The sequence below is a fragment of the Arachis hypogaea genome, chromosome 13 (genome assembly GCF_003086295.3).
Source record: "Arachis hypogaea cultivar Tifrunner chromosome 13, arahy.Tifrunner.gnm2.J5K5, whole genome shotgun sequence".
NCBI lineage: Eukaryota > Viridiplantae > Streptophyta > Magnoliopsida > Fabales > Fabaceae > Arachis > Arachis hypogaea.
In genome coordinates, this window is record NC_092048.1 from 18,520,848 (window position 1) to 18,547,361 (window position 26,514).

The window sequence follows — 26,514 nt, forward strand, 5'->3', positions numbered from 1 at the left end:
GTAATAAAAAATAAATATAATAATAAATTAACACTTTATAAATATTTTTTAATATTTATTATAATAAGAATTTAATTACAAAAATTAAATTGGTTTAGAGACTCAACTGAACAAAATATAAAAATTTTTATTATAAATTTAATAAAATTAATAAAATAATTTAACCTGTTATTTACTATTTATTTAAAGACAACAGCTTCAACGAATATTTTTAACATAAATAAAATAAATATCATATTATTTATATTTTTTGGTGATTTTATTATTTATTGATATATGTATGACTAAAGATATTTACATTTTCTATTGTTTGTTATTTATATGGGATTTTTTATTTTAATAAATAAATTAATTATAATAATTATTGAAATAAATAATTTAAAAAATATTTACCCTTTTCTTATCTCATTTACAGTTTAAATTTTTACAAAGATATAGAGACTCGAACCGGCAACCTCTTAAATAAGTATGAGGAGACTATGTCATTTGAACTATAACTCATTAGTGTTTTTTCCATTCACTTACTTACCTCCATGGACGGCTTTTTATTAGGATTTATATAAAAATTTAAAATTTTATTTGTTATATGGGAGTACATAAAAATTTCATTTGTTGTATAGAAATATATAAAATTTAAAATATAATTTAAATAATCTTATCCCAAAAAGAATTCAATGGATATGGATTGATTGGTTAGATAATTTCCATTCATGAATAAGAGTCCATCCCAGTAAACTAGTTAACGTGTTTATTTTAAATGACAGTTTATTTTTTCTATTATTTAAGATTGACTGTTTATCTTTTTTATTATTTAAAATCGTCAATCTTTTCTATTATTTGAAACATTTCATTTTTAAGAGTTTGGTCCAATTTAAATCATTAATATTTTTTATTATTTTCAAAAATTATATTTAATTATTTATAAATACATATATAAGTAAGATACATACAAAATTATCTCGTTTACAGTGTAAACAAAATTAAAGAAGAATATTTATTTTATTTTTTTTACTAAAGATAGGAGACTCGAACCCGCAACCTCTTAATTGAGTATGGGGAGACTATGCCATTTGAGCTATTACTCATTGGCAAGAAGAATATTTATTTCGATAAATATTTTTTAAATTATTTATTTCAGTAATTATTATAATTAATTTATTTATTAAAATAAAAAATCCTATTTATATGTATACAGTAGGAAAGTTATACGGGTTCATGTTTAATGTGTAAAATTTTATTTTGTTCAAAAACTAACTTATAGATTAAACTACTATTTCTTTTCACAAATGTTTTAAATCTAAACAATTTATTTTCGAAAAAAAAATGAAATCATACTTATAAAAATGGGATCTAGTTTATAAACTTTTACTAACTTCATTACAAAATTATTCAAAATTTTTAAACTACTCCAAATTTAGAGTTATATAATTTAAGATTGAAAATTTATAATTTAAAAATTATAATTTAAAAATAATAGTAAACTAAAATAATCATTTCATAAATTAAATAATAACATATCATAAAATAATTTATACTATATATTATTGGAAAACTTTTAAATGTGCCATTCACTTTATTGTAACACTGATATGCCAAGTACGGTCCGGTAAAAGTTAAAAATTTTGTCATATTGTGTGCAATAAATTACTATAAACATCCCTCAAGATTTGGTAATTATGTTGCAGTCGATGCTGAACAATGAGCACAAAGTTGAAGGCTTGAACCCAAGTCTAGTGCAAATCCAATCATGCTATGAAGTTCCATTTGGCATAACTTTAATTCGTTATATGTGTATTTTCTAACATTGATAGTAATTGATAAATATTATTAAATATTAAAATTATATATACTATTATTTTTAATAAAATTCTCAAGTCATTATGTATACATAGTAAAATTATGCTAAGTTAATCTATTCCAAATCATATTTATGAAATAGAAAAAATTTTAAATACCAATATATTTTTAAAAAGTTATAATATGTATACGAAAACAAACTCAATTTAATTTTAAAATCTTATATTTTTATTAAAAAATATAAATAATATTAAGTAAGAAAAAAACTAAAATTATTCAGAGTGTATTATGAATTTAATTATAAAAAAAAGTAAGTGACATTTTAGAACATGTAAAAAATGAACCTATTAAATATTATCATGTAAAAAGTGCCAAGAAATATAAAACAAGAAAAGGAAATAAAATAGAAAAGTACAAAGTTTTTTTTTAATAAAAAAAAACCCAAGAATTTTAGTTATATAAAATAAATTTATTTTAAATTGTGTAATTTTTTGTTGAATAACAATAAAAAAATACAAAAATTTAGTTTCATAACACAAAAAATTATTTTAAATAGTGCAAATACTTTTTTATATCTTTTTTTTTCTCTTTTATATGTTTTATTATTGACATAAAACAATTTATGTGTCTTCATATATTTCTCTTAAAAATAGTAAATTTTATTCAAATAAATTAGTTTTTAAGTTAAATTATATAAAGATATAATAAAAAATAACATAATAAAATACATAAATTTATTTGAAAATTATAAAAATATTTTAAATTTTACAAATTTAAAAAAGGAGGTAAAAACAGAGAAAGAGAAAAAGACTAGAGAAAGAGGATGAAAAAAAAAAAGAAAAAAGATACTTACGTATATGTGCATATAACTAACACGATTCGATTAAAATTTGATTATTACAAAAATAAATTTTTCATCTAATATTTTTTGTAGGTTTTGTTTATTAATCTTTTTAAATAAAAATAAAAAATAATAATGAATCCACTATATATAGTAATATGAAAGGCAATTAATAAAATAAAACACGAGTATTGTATGGAATTGTTATGAGAACACCTAAAAGAAAATTAAGGGTTTTAATATATTTTTTAATTGTCTTTTTAATATTTAATAAGTTAAGTTTCAATATATATTTAAAAAAAAAACAAAACGATAAGAAATTTAAAGTTTTTAATTTAAAAATTAAAAGAATAATTAAAATAAGTTAAATTTTTTAATAACTTTCAATTGATAAAAGCAATTCAATTATTATTGCAGATAAAAGATAACATTTATTATGAAATTAAGATGGATAAATAGATAATTATTTTTTAATACTGATGTATGTCCAAAAGGAATAGATAATTTTTTAATTAGTGTTCTAATATGTTATAATGACCCCAACAGAATACATAAGGTAAAAAACTGAAATGAGCCAAGGGTAGCTCATATTTACCCAAATCCGCCAAATTAAATTTTGCTACACCAATCCACCAAATCAAATTTTTATGTAATTCGAATCGAAAGGATTCGAAATAGCTTTGCAAGTAATTCGAGTTGATTGAATTCGAATTACTCCCTATCACTCTTACCACGTAATTCGAATCAAGTTGTACCGAATTATGCATGGAAAATTGTCACGTAATTCAAATCAATAAGAATCGATTATACAAATATAAATCGAACTATGTTAATTCGAATTAGTATGAAATGGTGATGAATTGCATATTTCGAGACATATAGATTCGAATTACTAATACATGGTAATTCGAATGGAATTTATTCGAATTATATATATATGGTGCAAATGAAGTTGATTCGAATTAGTATGGAGCGGAGCTCTATATATATGCTGTGAACTCATGTTGCAACCAACAAAGAGGTGAGATGGCTAGTGAGGATAGTTTTTTAGTGCTAGTACACCACAGAGGATCGATTAAGAGAAAAACTCGGTCTGGCGTGAAGTTCACTGATAAGGATATTCTATGTATTATCGTGAGCCCAACGACCAGCTACGATGCTCTCGTTAGCTCCGTGCTGGTGAAGCTTGGTCTGGAAGGAGTGAAAAGGGTTAAGAAGTTTTTCTATCGCATTCCAATCACGGTGCTCCATGATACGGTGAAGTATGATTGTTTCACGATCGGGAGTGATGAGGACTTGCAGGTCATGTTTATTTCTCGTAGGCAGTTTCCCGAGGTCAGGACACCAGAGCTGTTGGTAAAGTTGGTTGACGTCGTATCCAGCTCGGGTGGGTCGAACCGGAATGCCAACACTATAGCCGCGGTGGCCGGTTCGAGCTCGAGACCTGTGGTTGCTTCATCCTCCGTCCCAGTGTATGAGCCAGCGATCCAACTTGCCGCCTCCCCATCATTTGCTGTTGATCTCAGCGGCAACGTTGGAGACGAGGTTGGACATGGGGAACATCTTCCGACCGAAGTACAGTGTCCTACACCGGCTGGTGTTGGAGAGGGATTGTTTGATGATCCAGATGACGATGATGTCGAGCCGGATATGATCGCTGATGAAAGCGGCGATGATGTTGGAGTGAGTGATCCGATAAGGGCTACTGGTGGATCAAGTTCTGGCACACAGCAGTACCCACCCCATTTTTCATCTTTGGACCTGGATGCCATGAGGCAGGACGAATATCCTGGCCAGCTTGCTGGATTTGGCGCTAGAGATACGGAAGGGTCTACCGGTATGATAGAGTTCCAGGTTGGTCAACAATTTAAGGATAAAGATGAGGCGCTGTTGAGTGTGAAGACGTACAGCATCCGCTGAGGGGTACAGTACAAGGTAGTTGAGTCTGACTATCGCAGGTACGTGGGAAAGTGTTCTGAGTTTGGGAATGGGTGCACATGGTTGATTCGGTTGAGTCTCCGGCAACGCAAGGGCATTTGGAAAGTCAAGCGGTACAACGGACCGCATACCTGTCTCGCCAATTCCATCTCCAGCGACCATAGGAGTTTGGACTACCATGTGATAGCGACATTCATTATGCCAATGGTTAGGGCTGACGCATCCATCAACATCAAGGTGCTTCTAAATGCCACGGCTGAACACTTTGGCTTCAGGCCTACATATAGGAGGGTGTAGATGGCGAAGGAGAAGGCGGTTGCAATCATCTATGGGGACTGGGATGAGTCGTACAACGAGCTCCCTCGGTGGGTGTTAGGAGTTCAGTTGACGATGCCTGGTACTGTAGCAGTCATCAGGACTTGCCCTGTTCGAGTTGGGGGACAGGTGGACGAGTCCCAGGCTTATTTTCATAGGATGTTCTGGACTTTTCCCCTTGTATCGAGACATTTCGTCACTGCAAGCCATTGGTGAGTATCGACGGCACCCATCTATATGGCAAGTATGGTAGAACGTTGCTTGTGGCGATTGCACAGGACGGGAATTCCAACATACTCCCTGTGGCATTCGCACTAGTTGAGGGTGAGAATGCTGAGTCATGGTCCTTCTTTCTCTCCTACCTCCGTCAGCACGTGACACCTCAGCCAGGTCTGTTAGTTATTTCAGATAGGCATAACGACATCAAGGCAGCACTCGAGGCACCCGATGGGGGATGGCTACCTCCGGCTGCATACCGAGCATTCTGCATTCGACACGTTGCAGCAAATTTCGCCCTCACCTTCAAGGGCAAAGATGCCCGGAGGCTTCTTGTGAACGCTGCATATGCGAAGACCGAGGTGGAGTTTGACTACTGGTTTGACATTCTGCGGTCTGAGAATCCGGCAATGTGTGACTGGGCGAACCGGATTGAGTACTCGTTGTGGACACAGTACTATGATGAGGGTCGGAGATTTGGGCACATGACGACCAACATATCTGAGTGTGTGAATTCAATCCTGAAGGGGGTAAGGAACCTCCCTGTGTGCTCGCTGGTGAAGGCCACATACGGAAGGCTTGCGGAACTATTTGTCCGTAAGGGGAGGGAGGCCCAGGCTCAGATGGGTACCGGACAACAATTCAGTCAATACCTGGTAAAGTGTATCGAGGCAAACCTGAAGACGGCCAGGTGCTTCAAGGTGACTGTTTATGACAGGGATAACTCGGAGTACACCGTGGCTGAAACGACTCCGACAGGTCCCTTCTCACTTGGTACCTACAGGGTCTCACTAGGGTCTCAGACTTGTGATTGTGGATACTTCCAAGCACTTCATTTGCCGTGTCCTCACGCACTTGCATGCTGTGCTTATTCACGTCTAACTTGGCAGCCTTACGTCCACGAAGTATATCGCCTGAGTTCTGTTTTCGGTGTCTATCAGATGGGATTCACACCTCTCATTCCGGAGGGTTTCTGGCCACCATATGTCGGGCCCACCGTTATACCTGATCCGAACATGAGGCGTGCGAGGGAGGGTCGGCCGAGGTCTACTCGCATACGCACCAACATGGATGATGCAGATCCAAACCGACCAAAGAGGTGTGGCCTCTGCAGGCAACCTGGACACACTCGTCATAGTTGTCCGCAGGCCGGATGACCCACAGGCACAGGGGGGAATGAATAGGAACGTTGGTTTCTCTGTTTTTAATTGTATTAACTTCAGCACGTGTATTTTATTTAACTTAGCAACCAATGTTCTAGGTGAAACTAAGTTCTGTTTTATAATTCATGAAAGTTGTATTTCGTACCAAATATGTTTGTTGAATGTCTTTATAATTATGGAGTTAAGTTACATAACCAAAGTACACCTTCTAACTAGGTGTCTGATAAAACACTGAATAACATCAAAGTAACTGCTGGATGCACAAAAACATAAAGTAGCTCATACATAACACCGATAACCAACTAAGAAGAAACAAAATAAAAACATGACTACAAGAAATACATGACGATCCCCGAATCATCTAAGGAGGTGAGAACCCGTGAAACAACGGCGTGGAACCCGTGTCCTATGACCTCTCCGAATCATCGGCTCCTCATCCTCAATCGAGTCGTGGTCATCATCCTCAGCATCCTCTGTCGGTGTCCTGGGCGAGACATGTACCGGTCTGGATGATGATGGGCCGGCAACTGAATGTGACCCTAGAGTATGTGCGGATGCTGGCGTCCCACCCAGTGCAAAAGTCTGCACAGGAGGCACCGTGGCAAGCTCGTTCAGATCTACATCTAACGGTGCCTGTGTCGCCGTCGGCTGAGCCCGTCCTCGTGCAGCATCATCCTCCTGCATGATGGTTTGGATATCCTCAAGGAAATGCGGTCCTCCGAACTCTGCCACAATCCCGTCACTACCAAGGAAGTCTGGAAACATGGAGTCCGAACTCACCCATGGAGTACTGTTCTGAAGTGTCTGATCGTCACCGGGAACACCGACGAAATAATCTCCAAGCCCAGCGTCAGTGTGAGTAGAGGGATCTCCCATACCTGATCCATACCACTCACCATCATGCCCCCCTGATGGGGCCTTTCAACCCCAACTGCCTCACCTCCTCCAGCTGCAACCCTCCCAGCCTGATGTGCATCATCTCTAGCATCAGCCCCCCTCCTCCTGCCTCCACGCCCACGTCGTCTCCCGCGACCCCTACCTGCGTCCTCAACCTCCTCCATAGCATGATCGAGCCAGGCATGCTCACGCTGGCTACGACGTGTCCCGACTCGAGCTCTCCTCTCTACACGACGTCTATCAGGAACATCGTGGACTCGGTCCATCTCAAGAACTCGGCCTGCACCCCCTCTGAGTCGCCTCCTCCGGAATAGGAATACCTCGTGGATCCCCCAAGTACATCTCTTGCGACAGGAATCTCTTCCCATGCTGATGCCACCATGCCAAGAAATCATGCGAGGGACCAGGGTCGGCCACAATGTCGAACTGTAAAATGTGCTCCGCACGATGCTGCCAGTGAAGATGCCAGTCAGGTAAGTGCGCCGGGAACCAACGGTCACCTCCTCTCCTGTCCTTCGACATCAAGAAGTCGATGTTCAGGGGGGATGCGGTGGGGCCTGTACGCCACCAAACTGGGGTAACACTCTATCAACCTGATGCCACTCAACAACCGCAAAATATATTAGGGACATCACACACCGCCATAACATCGTATGCCGAGGCTCCAAGACCTCCGGATGGACAACTTGGATGACGTCGAGTGCGCTATAGGGCATCCATATGAACTGAAAAAACCATATAAAATCAATAAGAGGTCTCTTTTAGAAAATATAAACTGAAAGAACGACTAGATATAGATATGAGCTCAGTGTACTTACATCCCGAGGCTGTAACAAGTCGATCTTCAGGCGAGCCATCTGCACCCGAGGTCCCTTGTTGCTAATCCCAGGATTGTAACCAGACCACCTGCGTAACAAGTTAAACTTGTTAATGCATTCGTGAGTCATTCTAACGGACATCAAATTGCTTGCATAATTGAAAGTGAATACCATAACGATACATAATACAAAACAATAAAGGTACCTCGAGGCAAGGGGCCAGCTAAATGCATCATACCCAGGAGGCCTAAAGGAAGGAAACCTCCAAAAGATCCAAGACTGCAGTAACTGTAGAGGCCCAGCTAACTTCACTACATGTTTGTTGGCGACTCGGCATATGCATCGGTACAACCATGCTAGTGCCGCCGACCCCCAACTGTAGCCACCCATCTCCTCAAGTCTAGCAATAAAGGGTAGCCATCTGATGTGTATAGGATTGCCGGACTTGTCGGCAAACAGCTGCGTCCCCAACAACATCATGATATAGGCACGGGTAAAGCGCCTAACTGTCTCATCGTCGGCCCCGTCGGGACACTCTCCAAATGTCTCCTGGAACCATGTGCAGTTGACTGCAAATTTTTGAATTTGGTTTTCAGGTGGTAAGACACCAAGCAACTCATGGAACCACGTCCAAGCAGGCCTCCCACCCTCAATGTATAGGTGGAAGTCTGTGAGGCAACCACTGAAGTAATGACCGTCCACCGGCAACCCCAGCTGGTATGCGATGTCCTGAAGTGTGATGGTGCACTCTCCGAACGGCATGTGAAAGGTGTGCGTCTCAAGCCGCCACCTCTCCACGAATGCACTGACTAGCGGCTCGTCTAGTCGGAACCATCTGTCGTTCAGTCTCGCAAGATGGTACAAGCTGGCCATTTGCAAGTACGGAACGTACCTCTCATCAAGACGCATCCCCTGCTGCCGCCTAACGCTGGATATGCAACGCCGAGGCTGGACAGTAGATGAACCGCATAATTAGAATATTTTCACAAACCACTAACATATACAATTCATTTCATAAAGAAAAAAATTTTTATCGTTCGATGCAAAAACCATTAACAAAAAACAACAAACATTAACCACTAAAAAAAGTTAACAAAAACCGCTAGCCTATTCCTCTACCCTAAACCACTTCTCTAAACCGCTAACAAACACTAAAACCACTATCAAAAACCATTAACAAAAACTACTAACAAAAACCGATGACAAAAACCACTAGCCTATACCACTATCCTAAACCGCTAACACTAACATAACCCACTGTCAAAAACCATTAACAAAAATCGCTGGCCAACACCACTTTCCTAAACCACTATTTTCAAACCACTATCCTAAACCACTAACAATAACATAAACCACTATCAAAAACCATTAACAAAAACCACTGGCCAACTCCACTTTCCTAAACCACTATTTTCAAACCACTATCCTAAACCACTAACAATAACATAAACCACTATAAAAAACTGTTAACAAAAACCACTATCATAAAACCACTATCATAAAACCAATATCATAAAACTACTATCATATAACCACTATCATAAAACCACTATCTTAACAGAAAACACTATAAACAGCGCAACATCAGCGACCACTAACCTCGTCGTTGATCACCCCGGCGATATGAGCAATTCCATCCAAACGATAAAGCCTCCCCGGATCGTCCCCCATCGCCTGAATATGCCGCTCCGGTCTTACTCGGCCCGAATGTTGGTCGTTCTCTCTGGGATTTGGTGGGGTATGAGAATGAGATAGTGATTCGAATGAACTTGGTTTGAACTCCTTATATAGGCGAATCCATTGTAATTCGAAACAACTCGACTCGAATTACTAAGTGTAGCCAAAATCAAGTAATTCGAATCAATATGATTCGAACTACACTCGTGTGTCCTTCTCCATGTAATTCGAATTAATATAACTCGAACTACTCCTTTATAATTCGAATGAACTCCACTCGAATTACGTGACAATTTTCCATGCATAATTCAGTACAACTTTATTCGAATTACTTGGTAAGAGTGATAGGGATTAATTCGAATTCAATCAACTCGAATTACTTGCAAAGCTATTTCGAATCCTTTCGATTCGAATTACATAAAAATTTGATCTGGTAGATTCTTGTAGCAAAATTTAATTTGGCGGATTTGGATAAATATGAGCTACCCTTGACTCATTTCAGTTTTTTACCCGAATACATATATAGGTTATATAATTAATTATTTACCTATTCTGAAGGAAACAATAATTAATTATTTACTAGTAAATTCGTTTTTAAATTTTTTTAGTCGAAAAGTTTAATTTTCAGCAAATTTTAATTATTAAATTAGTTACTAAACTTATTGCACAAATTAATTTTTTTCTCATGTTAAACTCTGTAATAAATAGACAAATCAACCTTTATTATTATTTAGGAAAATGTTAGAAAGCTATCAAAATTTATGATTTTTTATCATTATTTAACTATTAGTTTAATTTTTTTAGTATAATCTTTTTAATCTAATAATTCAAGAACATACTTTATCCCATACTTTCAAACATTAATAACTAAGTGATGACCAAAAATAATAAATTATGATCATCTTTTAGTATTTTTTTTATTATTTAATAAAAATTTGAATATCTATAGAGAGCAAATAATTTAATATAAAAAATAATTTTTTAACAAAATAAATGTTTAAAGAATGATTTGATAATTAAAATGGGTAAAACACTATAATAAGCCAAGGAGAATGAAATTTTACACAAATAAGCCAAATAGAAAACTGGTTCATGAATCCACCAATGCGCATTACTATATAGTTCGAATCAGGTTCATTCGAACTCTATTCACACAAAATTCGAATAATCTTGATTCGAATTATACACAAACGCACACACATTCATTCGAATCATGTTGATTCGAATTACACTAACACAAGTTGCACATAGTAATTCGAATTGACCAGATTCGAATTACTCATGATTTAATTCTGCCCATTTTTTATTAAAAAATTAATAATTGATTAAAAAAATTAATAATTTAAAATTAAAAAATATATATTTTATTTCATGCATTAAAAAAAAGCTAACAAAATATTTTATTATGAGACTTTTTTAAAATATTAATGAGCTATCAATTCGAATTTCATACAATACTCTTTTGCGCATTTTTAATAGCTCATGAATATTTTTTTATAAATTTTTTAAATAAATTTATTTAAATTATACCAAAAAAATATTTTATTCTATACAAAATAATTTTAAAAAATGGCTTAAAAGATGTTAGGAGCACTATAAAAATTTGCAATGTCCTAATGACTTAGGACATTAAAGAAATACTCTACATAGTCAATAATAATTTAGAAATTAAAAAAAATATAGTTATAACCAGTATTTACCTAAATTACTAGAATATTACAAACTTTTATAGTACTCCTAACATTTTTTAAGCTATTTTTTTAAATTGTTTTGCATTGAAAATGGTTTAAAATGGCTTAAAATGCCCTTTATTCTAGGCAAAACAATTTAAAAAAAATGTTAGGAGTACTATAAAAATTTGTAATGTCCTAATGACTTAGGACATTAAAGAAATACTCTACATAGTCAATAATAATTTAGAAATTAAAAAAAATATAGTTACAACCGATATTTACCTAAATTACTAGCACATTACAAATTTTTATAGTACTCCTAACATTTTTTTAAGCCATTTTTTAAAAATTGTTTTGCCTAGAACAAAGGGAATTTTAAGCCATTTTAAGCAATTTTCTATACAAAATAATTTTAAAAAATAGCTTAAAAAATGTTAAGAGTACTATAAAAGTTTGTAATATTCTAGTAATTTAGGTAAATATTGGTTATAACTATATTTTTTTTAATTTCTAAATTATTATTGACTATGTAGAGTATTTCTCTAATATCCTAAATTATTAGGACATTACAAATTTGTATAGTACTCCTAATATCTTTTAAACCATTTTTTAAAATTATTTTGTATAAAATAAAATATTTTGTTAGCTTTTTTTTAATGCTTAAAATAAAATATATATTTTTTTATTTTTAAATTATTAATTTTTTTAATCAATTATTAATTTTTTAATAAAAAATGGGCAGAATTAAATCATGAGTAATTCGAATCTGGTCAATTCGAATTACTATCTGCAGCGTGTGTGAGTGTAATTCGAATCAACATGATTCGAATTAGTGTGTGTGCGCGTTTGTGTATAATTCGAATCAACATGATTCAAATTATGTGTGAATAGAGTTCGAATGATCCTGATTCGAACTATATAGTAATGTGCATTGGTAGATTCATGAACTAGTTTTCCATTTGGCTTATTTGTGTAAAATTTCATTCTCCTTGGCTTATTATAGTATTTTATCCAATTAAAATTTATTAGAAAACTAAAATAATGTTACATAAAACTTTTCTTAAATCTCAATCCAGTCATAAATTAATTAGCACTAACTTACTATAATTAAGACTAATAATTTTGTTTAATCTAAGGCATGATGACGAATAATTTTGCATCCTAAATAAAATAAGTTTAATAAAATTTTGTTGAAACAAAGGTTATGTTTCACTAAGGTGAACTTACTCTATCTATAATCATCAACGTGAACAATGTTTATTTATTTTCGTTAAAAATAAGTTTTTAATTTTTTGTTATTAGAATCTCTTCTACTGCTAAGTGAAATAGATACATTGATAATGAATTAAATTAATCATGATATTAATGAATAATAAAAATTTTATAATATTATTAAATGACATTATAATAACTAGACTAAAATTTGTACGATGTGCAAAAAAAAAAACAATTTATAATATAAATTTAAAAATGTTAATTATTTATAAATTGATTAAATAATATATAAATTAATATTAAATTTAAAAATACTGTATAAAGTATTAATTTTGTGATTTGTATATAATTTAATATAGTTATTCAATTAGAAGAGAATATAAAGTGAAATATTATGTATTTAAAAAAAAGATATAGGTGTTTGATATTGTAATAGTAGAAAATTACATATTAATTTTTTGTTTTTATTTTATATTATTTGTAGTTAACAGATTTATTAATTTTTTTATGTGGTATTTGTTTTTTTTTTTTGCTTTCTATTAAAGTTATTTATTTGTTCTTTCTCTCATATATTTTTGTAGAAATTAAATGTTTTATAATATTAACTTGTTTGAATTTTGTACTATTCTTTTTTTTATCTTTGTATATAAATTTTTCATTTGAAGATATTTTTTGGATTTTTTATATTTTTTTCTTTTGTAGTATCTTTGATTAATATGCGATTTTCATCTAAAAATATTAGTATTCGTCTAATTAAAATCTGTTTATAATAATATAACAATATTTTTTTTATCAAATACTAAATATATAATTTTTCTACACAATATCTAATTTTTGGTATATGAACAACATGATTAAACATTAACATGAGACACATTAAAAAAAAAAAGAATAAACAAAAAACTTCTAACACGACTACATTTCAGCCGAAACCATATGGTTGGGGTGGCTTTTCAAACTTGCAGGAGGGAGGAGTGGAGGACAAATTGAGAATTTTAACCTAAAAAAAATTTGATAAAGGAAGAAACGGTTATATGATCTACAAGCACTCTAAATTTTTATGTCCATAGTATATTTTATCAACAAATCTGAACTTTATGTTTTCTTTAATATTATATCTCAATGATGATCACAACTGAAATTTCAGACTTCTAAAAAAATACATAGCATACCTGAAATTCTTCCTATATTATTATCTAATTTATGAAAAGATGAATCTCACAATTGTATCTTTAAAACATATTTCAACTTTACTCTTATGCAAAAAAAAAAAAAAAAACACCTATTTTTCAACTATTAGACCTAAATAAACTACATGGGAATTGAAAAAAAAAACGAAAAAGAAAAACAGGATTATTGAAAATCTTTTTTTTTTTCCGATTTATCCCATTATCCCATAACGGCAATACGAGTTTGGTAAAATACATACTAACATGTGCGATTTGGCTTAGGCCGTATTGTACAATTATTGTACGGGTCGTAGTTGAAGCCTTTTTCATGATGAGGCACTGAAAGGCTGAAAGCCGTGAGCTGCGCAGACCCATAAAATATGATTCTATCACTTTAACTTTTTTTTTTTTTTTGGGTTAATAAATCATGTAAAAGTTTTTGTACAGATTCTGCAATGTGGCATAAGATATTTATTTGGTGGATACTACCACGAAGATTTTATTATGGTCTTCATATGAAGATGCTTCTTTTGTACTATTAATGATAAAATGTATAGTTTAATTTTGATGTGTTATAAAAGTGTTATTTTTTTTAAAGTGTGGCTAAACAAACAAAGTACACTTTTAATTCAAAAATCTTCATAAAAAGATGTTTTTAGCATATTTCATTTGAATAGTTGCCTATTTATTTATCCACGCTTCACTTCTTACCATTTCAAGGACACCTTTCACCTTCCACGTGATTTGAGACGGCCTTGGCAAAATATGCAAATATATTTTGAGTTAAATTTTAAAGTAGTTTTTGAAATTTATAAAATGTATTGAATTAATTTCTGACTTATTAATTGTATTATTTGCGTTTTTAAAGTTGTAAAGGATGTATTTAACTAGTCTTTTATCTTATTTTTGGCCATTTAATTATGTTGTCGGCAATCACGTAAAAAATGAGTACCATGCTGGAACTTGTCTCGGCCGCTCTGGAATTCTGATTCCGTCGGAGTTTGTCTCCGCCTTTAGCATCTCCTTGGAGCTCTTCTAGATTCTTTTCTACGTCAACCGCACTTCGTAGGACACCATCTCATCTTCATAATTCGCGGCGACACCTCTCAAACCTTTTCTTCTGACAATTTCTAACTCGATAACTGCACCACTATGTTTGAGCCCAACGCCACAGTATTTGCCGATGAGGAATTAGAGTCCGATTGAGATGGCTCCAGCTTGATTCCAAAAAGTTCCGGAAGATCGACAGTGCCGCTAAAAAGGCCAATTCGATAGCTCCACTGGTCAAGAGGGACATTGGAGGAAAAGAGAGCTCATATAATGTTGTTGTAGACAAAAATACCGGGACAGTGCATGTGGGTATTGAAAAATACGGAGTAGGTATAAGAGGAAAAATCAAGCGACGAAGAGGCGTGTATGAATTGCGAGAGGAGTATGTCATCTTCAACAAGACCTGTAGTAAGTATAAAGGCATGTATTTGGTGAAAATGACTCTTATTTGAACAATGATAGAGACAAATTCCGACGAAATTCGGGTTCAAGAATGGCAGAGACAAACAAACTCCAACGTAATACTCATTTGTTTTGTCACTACTGGTGACAAAATTAAATAACTAAAAATAAAATAAAGGACTAACTAAATATATTTTTTATAATTTTAAAATTATAAATAATACAATTAATAAATTAAAGATTAAATTAGTGTAATTCGTAAACTCAAAAGCTACTTTAGAATTTAACTCAATATATTTTGGACGCAAAAGCAAATTTTATGTTTATTGGCTAACAAGAAAGTTAATAATGACCAGGCTGAGAGTTATGGCTAAATGGTTGTTGGTTTTTCAATTATGAATGTGTACTCTTCATCTTAGGTGAACAAAAAAATAAGGAGTAAATATTTATATTTTTACGAATTTTAGATCTCAAATAAATTTTAAAATTATTAACGTCAGAAGATTTGCAATATTCGAATACAGCGCAGCCTTTGGATATGTTTTCAAAATAAACCACACTAATTGTAGATAAAAATTAGCTATTAAATTAATTATTAATAAAAAATATATATTAAAATATAAATAAAAAATAAATTAAATAATAAATATATTTATATATAAATATACAATAATTAATTTTATAATTAATTTTTTGTATATATATATTTTTGGTTTTAAAATATTTAAAAAATTTAATTTTAATTTAAAATAATTTTATATGTGCATTTAATTATATAATGCGTCAACAAAAGACAAATATAATTATATTTTACAATAACATAATTCCATGACTCAATGATTTTACAGTATTAAAATTAAACTCATATTTAAAATAAAATTATATAAAACAAGCTAATATTTAATTAAAAAAAGAAAAAAATTCAAATTAAATTATTAAGCTTAGGACACATGGGCAAGCTGACAAGCGTCCGGACACCATTTGTACGCAAGGCATGGCGGCACAACACCAGAACTCTTGCCGGAATAGTACCCATTGTTGAACTCTTCTAGGTTGTCGCTCTGTGGCTCCAATTCACCAAAATAGTTCAAATAAAATAAAAAAATCACATATATATAAAAATTTAACTATTAAATTAATTATTATGTATTTATATATAAGATATTAATATATATTATTTAATTTATTTTTAATATATATTTTATATTTTAAAATGTATTACATAAAATTTATTTGGTGACTAATTTTGTACGTACACATAATTTATTAAATTAATGAAACATTATGTGTCCTTTAATTTGGAATGTATTTTTATCAATAAATGGAGACTATAATCTAACTAATACCTATAAATGAAACTTATAAAAATAAAACATTTTAGTTTAGTTATACGAATGTCATTTGTTTATAAAGCTCTATGTCATCATCAATGTATTACATGTATATAAAAAAACATCAGTTACCTCCTATAAAATATATATTTAGCATTTTATAAAAAACATTTATTATATTATTCTGTAAACAAATTTTATTGTTCTATTATAAAAAAAAAATGATTATTCTGATAATTAATTATTTAGTTAAAAAAATATATAACATAAATACATAATAACTAATTTGATTGTTAAATTTTTATGTAAACAATAGTTTTTAATATAATCATCATCATCATTATTATTATTATTATTATTATTATTATTATTATTATTATTATTATTATTATTATGTAGGGTACTTGGCGTTTATCGTAGTCGTATATGATTTGTTGAGTTCTGAAGGGGATTGATAACAGGGATCAGATTAGCGAAGGCAGCAATAAGCACCAATCCAATCGCTGAATCGCATTGATGGTTTCTTGTAGAATACATTGTTTCATTTTCATTCATTTATTTCCGAAATGACTGTGATGTAATGCTACTAGTGAAATAGAATGGGGCCTCTTCTTCTTAAAGGAAAATGCAACGAGTGCCAAATTTGCAAGTTTGTGTAATGATGATTGTGAAATGCCAGTTTTTACTTGCAAATATAGGGAACCCTTTATAATTAAGGGAATTCAGTGCTATGTGTATATATATATGGCTATGGCTCAGTAATCACTACTACTATTTCTACCACTATTAGCAATTCCCATCAATACGCCAGCACTGTTATAATTGACACACACTTTCAGAAAAAAATTATGAAAGAAAGCAAGACTGAAGTGAATGGATTCAATGGCACGCATCATTATCTATGGTGTCTTTAATACCCCGTCTTCGTCATAATACTCGTCCTTGCCTTTCGGAACTTGTTTGTTGCTATAGCTATCTAGTAGCTACAACTATATATTAAATTAATTTTGATAATTATATCACGCGACTATACAAAATTAAAAGCAAAACAGATGTATATATATATAACAAATAAAAAATATAGTTCTCAATTATTTCTCGTGTATTTTCCCTTTGTTTTTTTCAATTGAATATGTAGATATTTCTTGGTAAGGAAAGGATAAAATATCCAATACCCAAGAAGAAAGAACATAAAATATCTATTATGGACTTATAAGGTTCAGTTTTTAATTATTTTAAAAAAAATTAAATAATAAATACTTATATTAAAAGTAACTTATAAATAAATTATTTTGTGTTTAGTTTTTTAGTCTTAAAAATATTTATTTTAAAAAAATGATAAAAAAAATTTTTATTATAAGAGAAGTCATTTTTTTAGAATATTTACCCATTTTGGTTCCCAAAAAATTTCGGACCAAACACTTTAGTCCTCATCTAAAATTAATTACTCGATTGGTCCCTAACAATTAAATCCGTCAGTCACTTAGGTCCTTTGCCCCCATCAACTCTAACGGAAGATAAAATAGTCCCTGACAACTCTAATGGGGGACAAAATGCTCTATGCCCCCTCTGTTTAGAAACGATGCCATTCTCTCTCAATTTCTATCCTATCTTGCATAACCTTAACATTCGTACTCTCCTTCTTCACCTTCACAATCTTCTTTTCCATCTTCTCCTTCCTCCTTTTCAACTCCAAAATCAAGTCATGGTATAATTGTCACGCGTATCGTACATATCTCAACATGTCATGAACCACACACTTTCCAAATCTTTGTGACTAGTACATCTACCTCCTCTGCACTTCATCCACCAGAAGTATCTACCTCCACATCTTCGATAATAACATCACCTCCAACCCCGATAATATCTTCCACATCCTCAAGACCAAGCTCCACAATTACTCCAAGAACACGCCTTTCTCCACTCTCCGACAAGCAATATAGATTGTTGGACATTAGGACATCATGAAAAGATTCTTCTTCGACATCATATGCAAATTCTCATTTGGAATGGACTCCAAGTGTTTCATTCCTTCTCTCCCGGAGTCCAAGCTGATAGACAGCTTCGACCTCGCATCCAAATTATCAGTACAGCGAGCAATGTTGCCATCAACGCTCATATGAAAAATGAAGCGATTACTGAACTTTGGTTTGGAGAAAAAACTGAAGGAAGCGATCGGGGTGGTGGTTAATGTGGCCATGAAAATGATAGGGCAGAGGAAGAGGAAGATGACGATGATGACGATGGGTTTTAACAAATTGGACTTACTGTCTAGATTCATGTGATCCATCGAAGACGATAAATACTTGAGAGACATAGTCATCAGTTTCTTGAATATGAATTGGTAGAGAAAAATGTTAATGATTTTTCTTCTTGTGAACATTAAAGTTGCAGAGTGTGCATTGTGTAGCTTGAAGTTGCAGTGTTAAACTGTTAGGGTTATGTGAGATACAATGAAAATTGGGGGAGACCAGCGTCGTTTCTGAATAGAGCGGCCATGGACTATTTTGTCCCCCGTTAGAGTTGTCGGGGGCCATTTTGTCCTCCATTAGAGTTGACGGAGCAAATTCTCATTTTGTCAGGGACTATTGAAGTTTTTTCTGGGTTTACTTTCAATCCCGACGCCCTTCCAAAAGAGTTGAGGGTCTCCATAATGGTGGCCATTTGATCTACAGATGCTTCTATAAACAAAAGGAGGTCGTTAGCAAATAGAAGATGAGAGATGTTTGGCCCATCTCTCGCAGCTTTCTATTTCAACTTTCTCCTCTATGATATGAGACAGCTTATCTATGGCTATCACGAAAAGATAGGGGATTCCCCTGTCTTAGTCCCTGAGAAGGATTGATGCTACAAGTTTTTCCTCCATACCATAGCAGCTTGTAAGTGACTGAACTGATGCATGCCTCAATAATTCTTTTAGCTTTCGCATCCACCTCGAACTTTTCTAGGCACTGAAGAATGAAATTTCATTTTAAACGATCATATGCCTTCTCAAAATCTATTTTGATAGTGATATACTTTTTTCTGCCTCTCATCTTCCTTAAATCATGTGTCATTTTCTTTGCTATGATTATGTTGTTGTAAATGATTCTGCTGGGTATGAAACTGGATTGGTTAGGGGCTATGCGATCTGCAAGATTTAATTCTAGCCATCAGAATCTTCGTAATAATCTTATAGATCACATTGTATAAAGCAATCGGCCTATATTGGTTGATAAATTTTGGTTGTTTTATTTTTGGAATAAGGGTGATAAGGGTCTGATTAATGGCTCCCATCTCTTGCGCGGATTTTCCTAAACATTCCTAATAAAAGCATATAGTGACTCTTGGATTGTATTTCAGTTATCTTTATAGAAATAAGCTGGATATCTATCCTCTCCCGGGGCTTTTAGCGAACTGATGCTAAACAAAGCTGCTTTAATATCTTCAAGATTTGGACCTTTTGAGATAGATGTCTTATCTTGGTTGCTCAATACAGGGTAAGTAGTGCTAGTTCTGAGATAAGAGCTGCAGAAATTATCTTCCTCATAAAGCTTTGAGTAGTAATTATAAGCTATTTCTGAATTTTTCGGTTCCTCCTAATCTTCACTCTAGCTACCGTTCTCCAATCGCAGCTTCAAAATTCTGTTCTTTCTTCTTCTTATGGCTGTTTTTGTGTGATAATATTTTGTGTTACGGTCTCCATCTGTTATCCACAATTGTCTGAATTTCTGCATCCATAGGATCTCTTCTTGCTCAAGGATTTGCTCTAGCTCCCGATTTAATTCTCTCTCCAAATCTTCCAAAAAAGGGTTCTTGTCATATGATTGTGTTCTTTGAATTCCAGCAATACTTCCTAAGAGCTTTCTCTTCCTCTTGAAGACGTTACCAAAAACCTCTCTATTCCACTTCTTGAGAGCTGTAGTAAGAAATGAGAGCGCTCTAGGGAATGAGGAGTCTTTCGGCCAAGAATTGCTTATGAAATCATTAAAAGTGGGGTGGGTTTTCTACATAGCTTCAAACCGGAAGGGTTTCTCTCCCATCACCTGTATCAAGGGAGTCATGTTAACCAAGAGGGGGGGGTGGTGATCCAAATTTACTCTCGGAAGAATCTCTACCCTGGCATTCGCAAACTCTCTCCGACAATCTGCATTTGATAGTCCCCTGTCCAGCCGCTTGAAGACCTGATCCAACCCCTCTCTTTGACCACCCCTCCAAGTGAATTTTGAGCCCACATATCCCAAGTCTAGCAAATTGCAGCTTTGTATCCAATCCTTGAAATTTCTGCAAACATTTCTATCAACACTAGCTCCTCCCTTTTTTTCTCACTTATCAGCAATCTCATTAAAATCCCCAACCACAAGTCAAGCTTCTGCTACATTTTCAGCAACTCTTTTAAGACTTTCTCACAAAGTTCTTCTCACTACCTCTTGGAGACTAGCATACACAGCTATGAGATACCAGACTTTATTTTGCTAGTCTCTTATCTTTATATGAACAAACTGTTGATGTGATATTAGGATATCAATCCTGATAGAAGGTTGGTCCCAAAGAATCCATATGCCCCCTACATAACCCTCGGCCTCTTTGATATGGTAGAAATTATACTGCATAACTCTAATGACTTCTTTTTCTCTGTCCCCACTGCACTTAGTTTCGTAGAGGAGAGTAATAGTAGGTTTGTGTTGCCTTTTGATTTCTTTTAGGGTGCGAATGGTTGCATTATTCGTAGCCCCTCTGATGTTCCAAGCTACTATATTCATGATAAAATCTAGATAAGAAAGGAACAAAGTACAGGGTGAAATATTACTAGCTGAGGACTTTAAGTCCACGCTATGATTAAGAGCATTGCATTTCCTCCACTTGATGTGGAGATTCTCCCGCTTGCTGTTCTTTTTCTTGGCCTTCATCATTTTCAAACTGTTGCATAGCTTCATCTAAACCAGTGGAGTTTATGGAGCCAAAATCCATATTAATGGGGTTAGGGATTCCTCATGTGTGGGGTCAGGGAGTTTAGTCTCATTGATTTCAAAAGTGAGAGCTTGGCTAGGAGAGGTCTGGCTAGCCCAATTCTCTTGGTAGTGTAAGGGGGTATTTGGTTTTGGGTGGGTGTCTTGCTGATCATGGGAATTCTGTGAAAGTTGGGCCAATTTTTTATCTTGTGAGTTATTTTCAAGTTGTATGGTCAGATAAGAGGGCCAAAAGTGTGTGTGATGTGTGTGTTTATTGTGAAGAAAAATAAAATATTCAAAAACAGGCCCAAAATTCCTTTAACAGCACTTATTTTTTTCTCTGGCCCGTAACTAATTATTCAACTTTCTAACCAAGCAATCACTTTTCTCTTTTGACCATAACCCATGTGACTAACCTTAAATCAAGGATGAAAAGATATTTCACAAGTAAAAAGAAATGTTCAAATTAGGTTCAAACAAAGTGAAAAAGGTGGATCACCAAACCTATGTACTAAAAGAAAAAAAGAGGAACAAGTTAAAAGTTGGAGCTAAAAGAAAAAATCAAATCTGATATGATGCAGAGAAAAATAAAAAAAGATGAGTTACTATCTTTTTGCAACTCTTTAACTTGTTGAAGCAACCATCTATCTGCTGTATATTTTCAGGTAAGAAGAAAAAAATAGAGGTTGCCTTTCTCTGTTGTAAATCAAATGTCACAATTGAAACTTGGGGTCCAAGAATGGATCAATGGTTCAGATATTTGAAGTAAAAAAAAAAAAGAGAAGAAAGAGAAGTAGCTAGGTCAGGATTCGAGCTAACACTATTATCCATGAAATCACTACTGATGTTCCATCACTTTTCTTTGTCTCTACTCTGGTTTTTGGGGAAGAAGAACAAAGTCAAAGGTATTCAACCAAGCTCAAGTATTGGAAGTTTTGGAAGCTTTGTTTCTTAAAAATGAAAAAGGACATTATGTAAGGTTTCCATAAAAGCCATTGAGAGAAAAGGCAAAGAGAGTAATTTTGGAGAAAGCTAAAAAATTGTCAAATTCTTTTGTATATATTTCTATTTTATATTCATGATCCTGAAAAGATTTTCTTACTAAGTTGGGAGAGCACTTAGTTGTTGAAAGTCTAGAAAGTGAACTTAATCAAATCAAATTTGGGTAGAAGTTTGGTTTATTCTTGATAGGATTGGGTAGAATCCTTGAAAATTAGTGTTTGTAATCTTTGAGAAAGATAGTAAAAATTTTACCACAATTATAGTGGAGACTTGATGTAAGCCATATTGCACATGATGGCTGAATCAGGATATATGGCTGTATCATTTTTTCTTTTTTATTATGTTTCTATTTTCATTCGATATGAGACAAAATAAAACCGTGTCCTACATATTCTATCTGACAGATGTGACAACAACTCAAAGTATTCAAAAGTAACTAATTTTCTTTGTTACTGATCAATCATTGAGAGACAAAACAAAATTATCTCCTGCATATTCAATATTACAGACTTAACAGCAACTCTAATTTAAATTTAGTTTGAAGTTAAAGTGTACAAGTTTAAAAGAGGTCACAGATTCAACCCTTTTTTCTAGGCCATTGAAAACCTTCAATTGGTATCTAGAGCCCGGTCTCAAAGAAGCAAACTTCACAATTTGGAGTAAAGATCCAATGGCCAATAATATGGGTGTAAACATTGTGGCTTATACACTAACTGAGGATCAATCTAATAATAGACCTCCCTTCTTTAATGGCAAGAACTACACTTACGGAAAGTGTAAGACCCATAATTTTCGAAAAATATTATTATGAGTTAATTTCAATGTATTTATTCATTAAAGACTTTATTTTTAGAAACTATTTTATTAAAAGTAATTAAATCAAGTTTTGACAATTAAATTAGAAATTTTACTTAATTTTATAATTATTGAATAATTTTCTATATTTAAGTTATACAGCTTAACAGTTGTAAAAGAATAAGAATTTTATACAATTTAGTTAAATAATAGAAACTCTAGAATTTAATACTTTAATTTTAAATTAAAATATTCGATTAAAAGTCAATTAGTAAATTAATAATCAAATAACATTTTCAAAATAATTTTAATAGATTAAATTAGATTTTTAATTAATACTCTATACCCCTAATTTTATTAAAATTACCTAAACTACCCTAATCCTAACCTTCTACCCCCACCGTCTTACCCTTTCCCCAAAACCCTAACCTTTCCCAGCTTCAGACAAAAGGAAATGAAAGAAAGAAATAAAAAAAAAAAGAAGAAAGAAAGGAAGAGAAAAAAAAAAGGAAAGGGGGAGGAAGAAAGGGAGATCTGAGAAAGAAGGAAAGGGGGAGGAAGAGAGGGAGATCCGAGGGTGAGAGCGCGCCGGTGGAAGGGCGCCGGAGCTGCTAGGCCACGCCGTCGGGTCGCCTTGGCTGCCGTTGGGAGTAGAGACGCATGCAGAGGAGAAGCCACCACTGCCTCACTTTCGTCGTCATCCTCGCCAGGAAGCATGTCGCCGCTGCTGTCCGTCCGTCCAGCCCGAGCCGTCGCCGTCGCTGCTGGTCCGCCTTGGAGCCGCCGTCGTCACTATTGAAGCCGAGGAGAGAGAGACGCGGTGAGAGGAGGGTCACACCCAGTGTCGTTGCCGCCTTTCTTCCGCCATCACCGAAGCTACTGGGCTCGCCGTCGATGCACCCATGTTGCTGCTGTGTCGCCGGAGCTTCACGCCGCTGTACTGGCCGCCGGAGAACGCAGATGAGGCCTCTGTCTTCTTGGGTTTTGATTGTTGCTAATTACTCGATTGTACGCCGTTTTCGGAATCAGGCCAGATTTACCGGTAACCACTTTCTCCTTTCTTGAATTTATTCCATTTTTATTTTGCCCCGTTATTCTGATTTTGCTGGTATCTCTACTGTCTTACCGATCAGAATGGTGTTATTGCCACTAGAACAGATGCACAGGTCCCTGATTCTCTTCTTTGTTGCCCCATCGTTCTATTTTCTATGGCTGCAGTAAGTTATTCTAACCTTGATATCCTTACCGCTGTTATTCTGCTATAGATTTTTGAGAATTTTGTGATGTTGACGTTCTAGGGTCGAGTTCCAGTAATTGCATGGTTAAAATAGAAGCCGTTTCTGTTGTTGTGGAAGTGAACGGAGTGGCAGATGCAGCTGCCGTTGAGTGCGAGTCGAGAGAAAAAGGTTTCTTGGACATATTTGATTTATGGGTTTTGATTATTCGAGGTAGGGGCACTTTTCTTAAACTTGTTTTACTTTCCAGAGTTGTTATAAATCGATATTAATGCATAAAATACTTTTTTGTGATTTCGTAAGTCTTATGAATTGAATTTAGTTGCTTTGGATGAATGGGATTGTTAGTTCGATTGATCGATCGATTGAGAAAGTTGAATATTCTGGTTAATTGACTGATGTTGTTAAAGTGGTTTTTCTTGAATTATCGGAATTTGATTTTGAAACAAAATTGGAAAGTACTTGATATTTGAAAATTGTTTCTTTATTGAGAATGATTTGCTATTTTGGAAATGATTCAAAAAGGGTTAGAGGAAGGGTTTGGTTTGAAACTGTTTGAGAAGACCGAGAATTCTTTATTATTGATTGATGCTGTTGATTGAAGCTGGTTTAAATTGCGATTTATAGATTGGTTGATTGAATTCTGGATTTTATAATTTCTTTGGGTTGAGTGTTGTTGTTGTGATAATGGTTTTTGGAAGTGATTTGAATTATTTACAGGCGTTTGGTTTGGTTTGGTTGGGACCCGATAAGGGTGGCAGAATCCGAGTTTTAGAGGAGATGCTGCCGAAATTTTATAAAATTGGAAGTTTTATTTGAAGTAATTATTTAAAAAGATTTGGTTTTAAACATTATATGTCTTAAGATTGATTTATTTATTGAAGAAAGAATTATGTTTTGAATTGAGATTTGTTAATAAACGAAATGGAAAGAAGGATAATGAGGATTTTCTTTGAAATATGGTTTCTGAATGAATTTGGAAAATGAGATTTGGATTGATGAATGATTATGGTGTTGAGAATGTTGAGAATGTTGAGATATGAACTTTGAATTATTCACATGGCTTATGAATTTGAAATATCTGAGATACGAGGTTCCCTGGATTAAGTGCCGTGGCTTGCCACCACGTGTACCAGGTTGAAAACTCGATACTCTGTTGACCCTACGACGTAAGTGTGACCGGGCACTATATAAATTCCCGGGAATGTTACCCCCATTGAGCAATATTGTTTATTTGAAAAAAAGCTATGCATAGACTCTTGGGGATGCACGTCGGGGGACAGTCTAAGGACAATTCAGACTTGTCGGGTTGGCTGGATAACCGACAGATGAGCCTCATCAGCCATAGGACAGGCATGCATCATATGCATTTGTATGCTTTGCTTGGGTTTGAACTTGCTTTGGTTTGCCTAATTGCTAAACTGTTCTAAACTGCTACTTGAACAATTTGCTGTAACTGCTTCCTACTTGTGTTTTCCTTATCTGTATTGCCTGTGTTTGTCCTGGCGTGTTACATTTGAGAATGGATTTTTGGTGCTGAATTAATGATTGTGTTGTTTGATTGCGTGGTTGGTTTCTGATTGAGATTTGCTTATGAGAAAAGAAAGACTTTGGATTTCTGAAAATATTAAACATTGTTTCTTGAAATGGTTTTGAACGACTAGCTATTGAATTTTAAAAGGATTCATAAGGCAATGATAATCACTGAATTTGAAAATAGTTTTCTTATTGAATATCTTCTTATGACAACTTTGAAACTCTGTGGTGAGACCATGTGGTTAGGTTCTCACCCTTTACAGCTTTACCTTTTCAGGAATCAGATGAAGAAGCATTAAGAAGAGTTATACTATGTTTGGTTTATATGTTGTTGTATTAATTAGATTATTTTCTTCCCTCATCTTTGTTATTACAAGTTTGTAAGAGGGATAGGAATTGTGTGTTTTATATATATATTATATTGAGTTATTATGTAATGAGTCTTGTATAAGAATCTATGCCTGCTTGTAATTTTCTTAAAATAAAGTATTTATCTCCGTTTTTTCAAAGAAA

General features: G+C 33.7%; 3 protein-coding genes across 5 annotated transcripts; 2 read left to right on the plus strand and 1 right to left on the minus strand.

Annotated features, from left to right (window-relative positions):
• Positions 1-4,966: 4,966 nt before the first annotated feature.
• LOC112732858 (uncharacterized) lies at positions 4,967-6,264 on the plus strand. Its single transcript, XM_025781665.1, has 2 exons — positions 4,967-5,020; positions 5,170-6,264. The coding sequence occupies exons 1-2, from the start codon at positions 4,967-4,969 to the stop codon at positions 6,262-6,264; spliced, it is 1,149 nt and encodes a 382-aa protein (XP_025637450.1).
• A 1,439-nt stretch (positions 6,265-7,703) lies between these two features.
• On the minus strand, positions 7,704-9,656 carry LOC112732859 (protein MAIN-LIKE 1-like). The gene is made up of 5 exons (XM_025781667.1): positions 9,585-9,656; positions 8,493-8,933; positions 8,191-8,444; positions 7,986-8,073; positions 7,704-7,892 (listed from the first exon to the last, which is right to left on the minus strand). The coding sequence occupies exons 1-5, from the start codon at positions 9,654-9,656 to the stop codon at positions 7,704-7,706; spliced, it is 1,044 nt and encodes a 347-aa protein (XP_025637452.1).
• A 13,563-nt stretch (positions 9,657-23,219) lies between these two features.
• LOC112737560 (uncharacterized) lies at positions 23,220-26,514 on the plus strand. Of its 3 annotated transcripts, none has more exons than XR_003169001.3 (4): positions 23,220-24,272; positions 24,364-24,447; positions 24,529-24,678; positions 26,279-26,514. XR_003169001.3 is itself a non-coding variant. In XM_072211360.1 (4 exons), exons 1-3 carry the CDS (start codon positions 23,891-23,893, stop codon positions 24,542-24,544), a joined length of 462 nt encoding a protein of 153 aa, XP_072067461.1. In that variant the 5' UTR covers positions 23,646-23,890; the 3' UTR covers positions 24,545-24,678; positions 26,279-26,514. The 3 variants fall into 3 exon arrangements, 2 of the variants coding, with proteins under 2 accessions (XP_072067461.1, XP_072067460.1); XM_072211360.1 differs by having other exon boundaries at positions 23,646-24,272; positions 24,384-24,447; XM_072211359.1 differs by having other exon boundaries at positions 23,673-24,272; positions 24,389-24,447.

Excerpts from the sequence above, each read along its gene's own strand:
- LOC112732858 (XM_025781665.1), top strand. The coding sequence starts at position 4,967 with ATGCCTGGTACTGTAGCAGTCATCAGGACTTGCCCTGTTCGAGTTGGG. Across the intron at positions 5,021-5,169 it reads CTGTTCGAGTTGGGGGACAG|GACGGGAATTCCAACATACT; the intron begins GTGGACGAGTCC and ends GCGATTGCACAG.
- LOC112732859 (XM_025781667.1), bottom strand. The coding sequence starts at position 9,656 with ATGGGGGACGATCCGGGGAGGCTTTATCGTTTGGATGGAATTGCTCAT. Across the intron at positions 8,074-8,190 it reads AGCTGGCCCCTTGCCTCGAG|GTGGTCTGGTTACAATCCTG; the intron begins GTACCTTTATTG and ends CTTGTTACGCAG. Across the intron at positions 7,893-7,985 it reads ACTTGTTACAGCCTCGGGAT|TTCATATGGATGCCCTATAG; the intron begins GTAAGTACACTG and ends TGGTTTTTTCAG.
- LOC112737560 (XM_072211359.1), top strand. The coding sequence starts at position 23,891 with ATGCAGAGGAGAAGCCACCACTGCCTCACTTTCGTCGTCATCCTCGCC. Across the intron at positions 24,273-24,388 it reads GAATCAGGCCAGATTTACCG|ATGCACAGGTCCCTGATTCT; the intron begins GTAACCACTTTC and ends CCACTAGAACAG. Across the intron at positions 24,448-24,528 it reads TTCTATTTTCTATGGCTGCA|GGTCGAGTTCCAGTAATTGC; the intron begins GTAAGTTATTCT and ends TTGACGTTCTAG.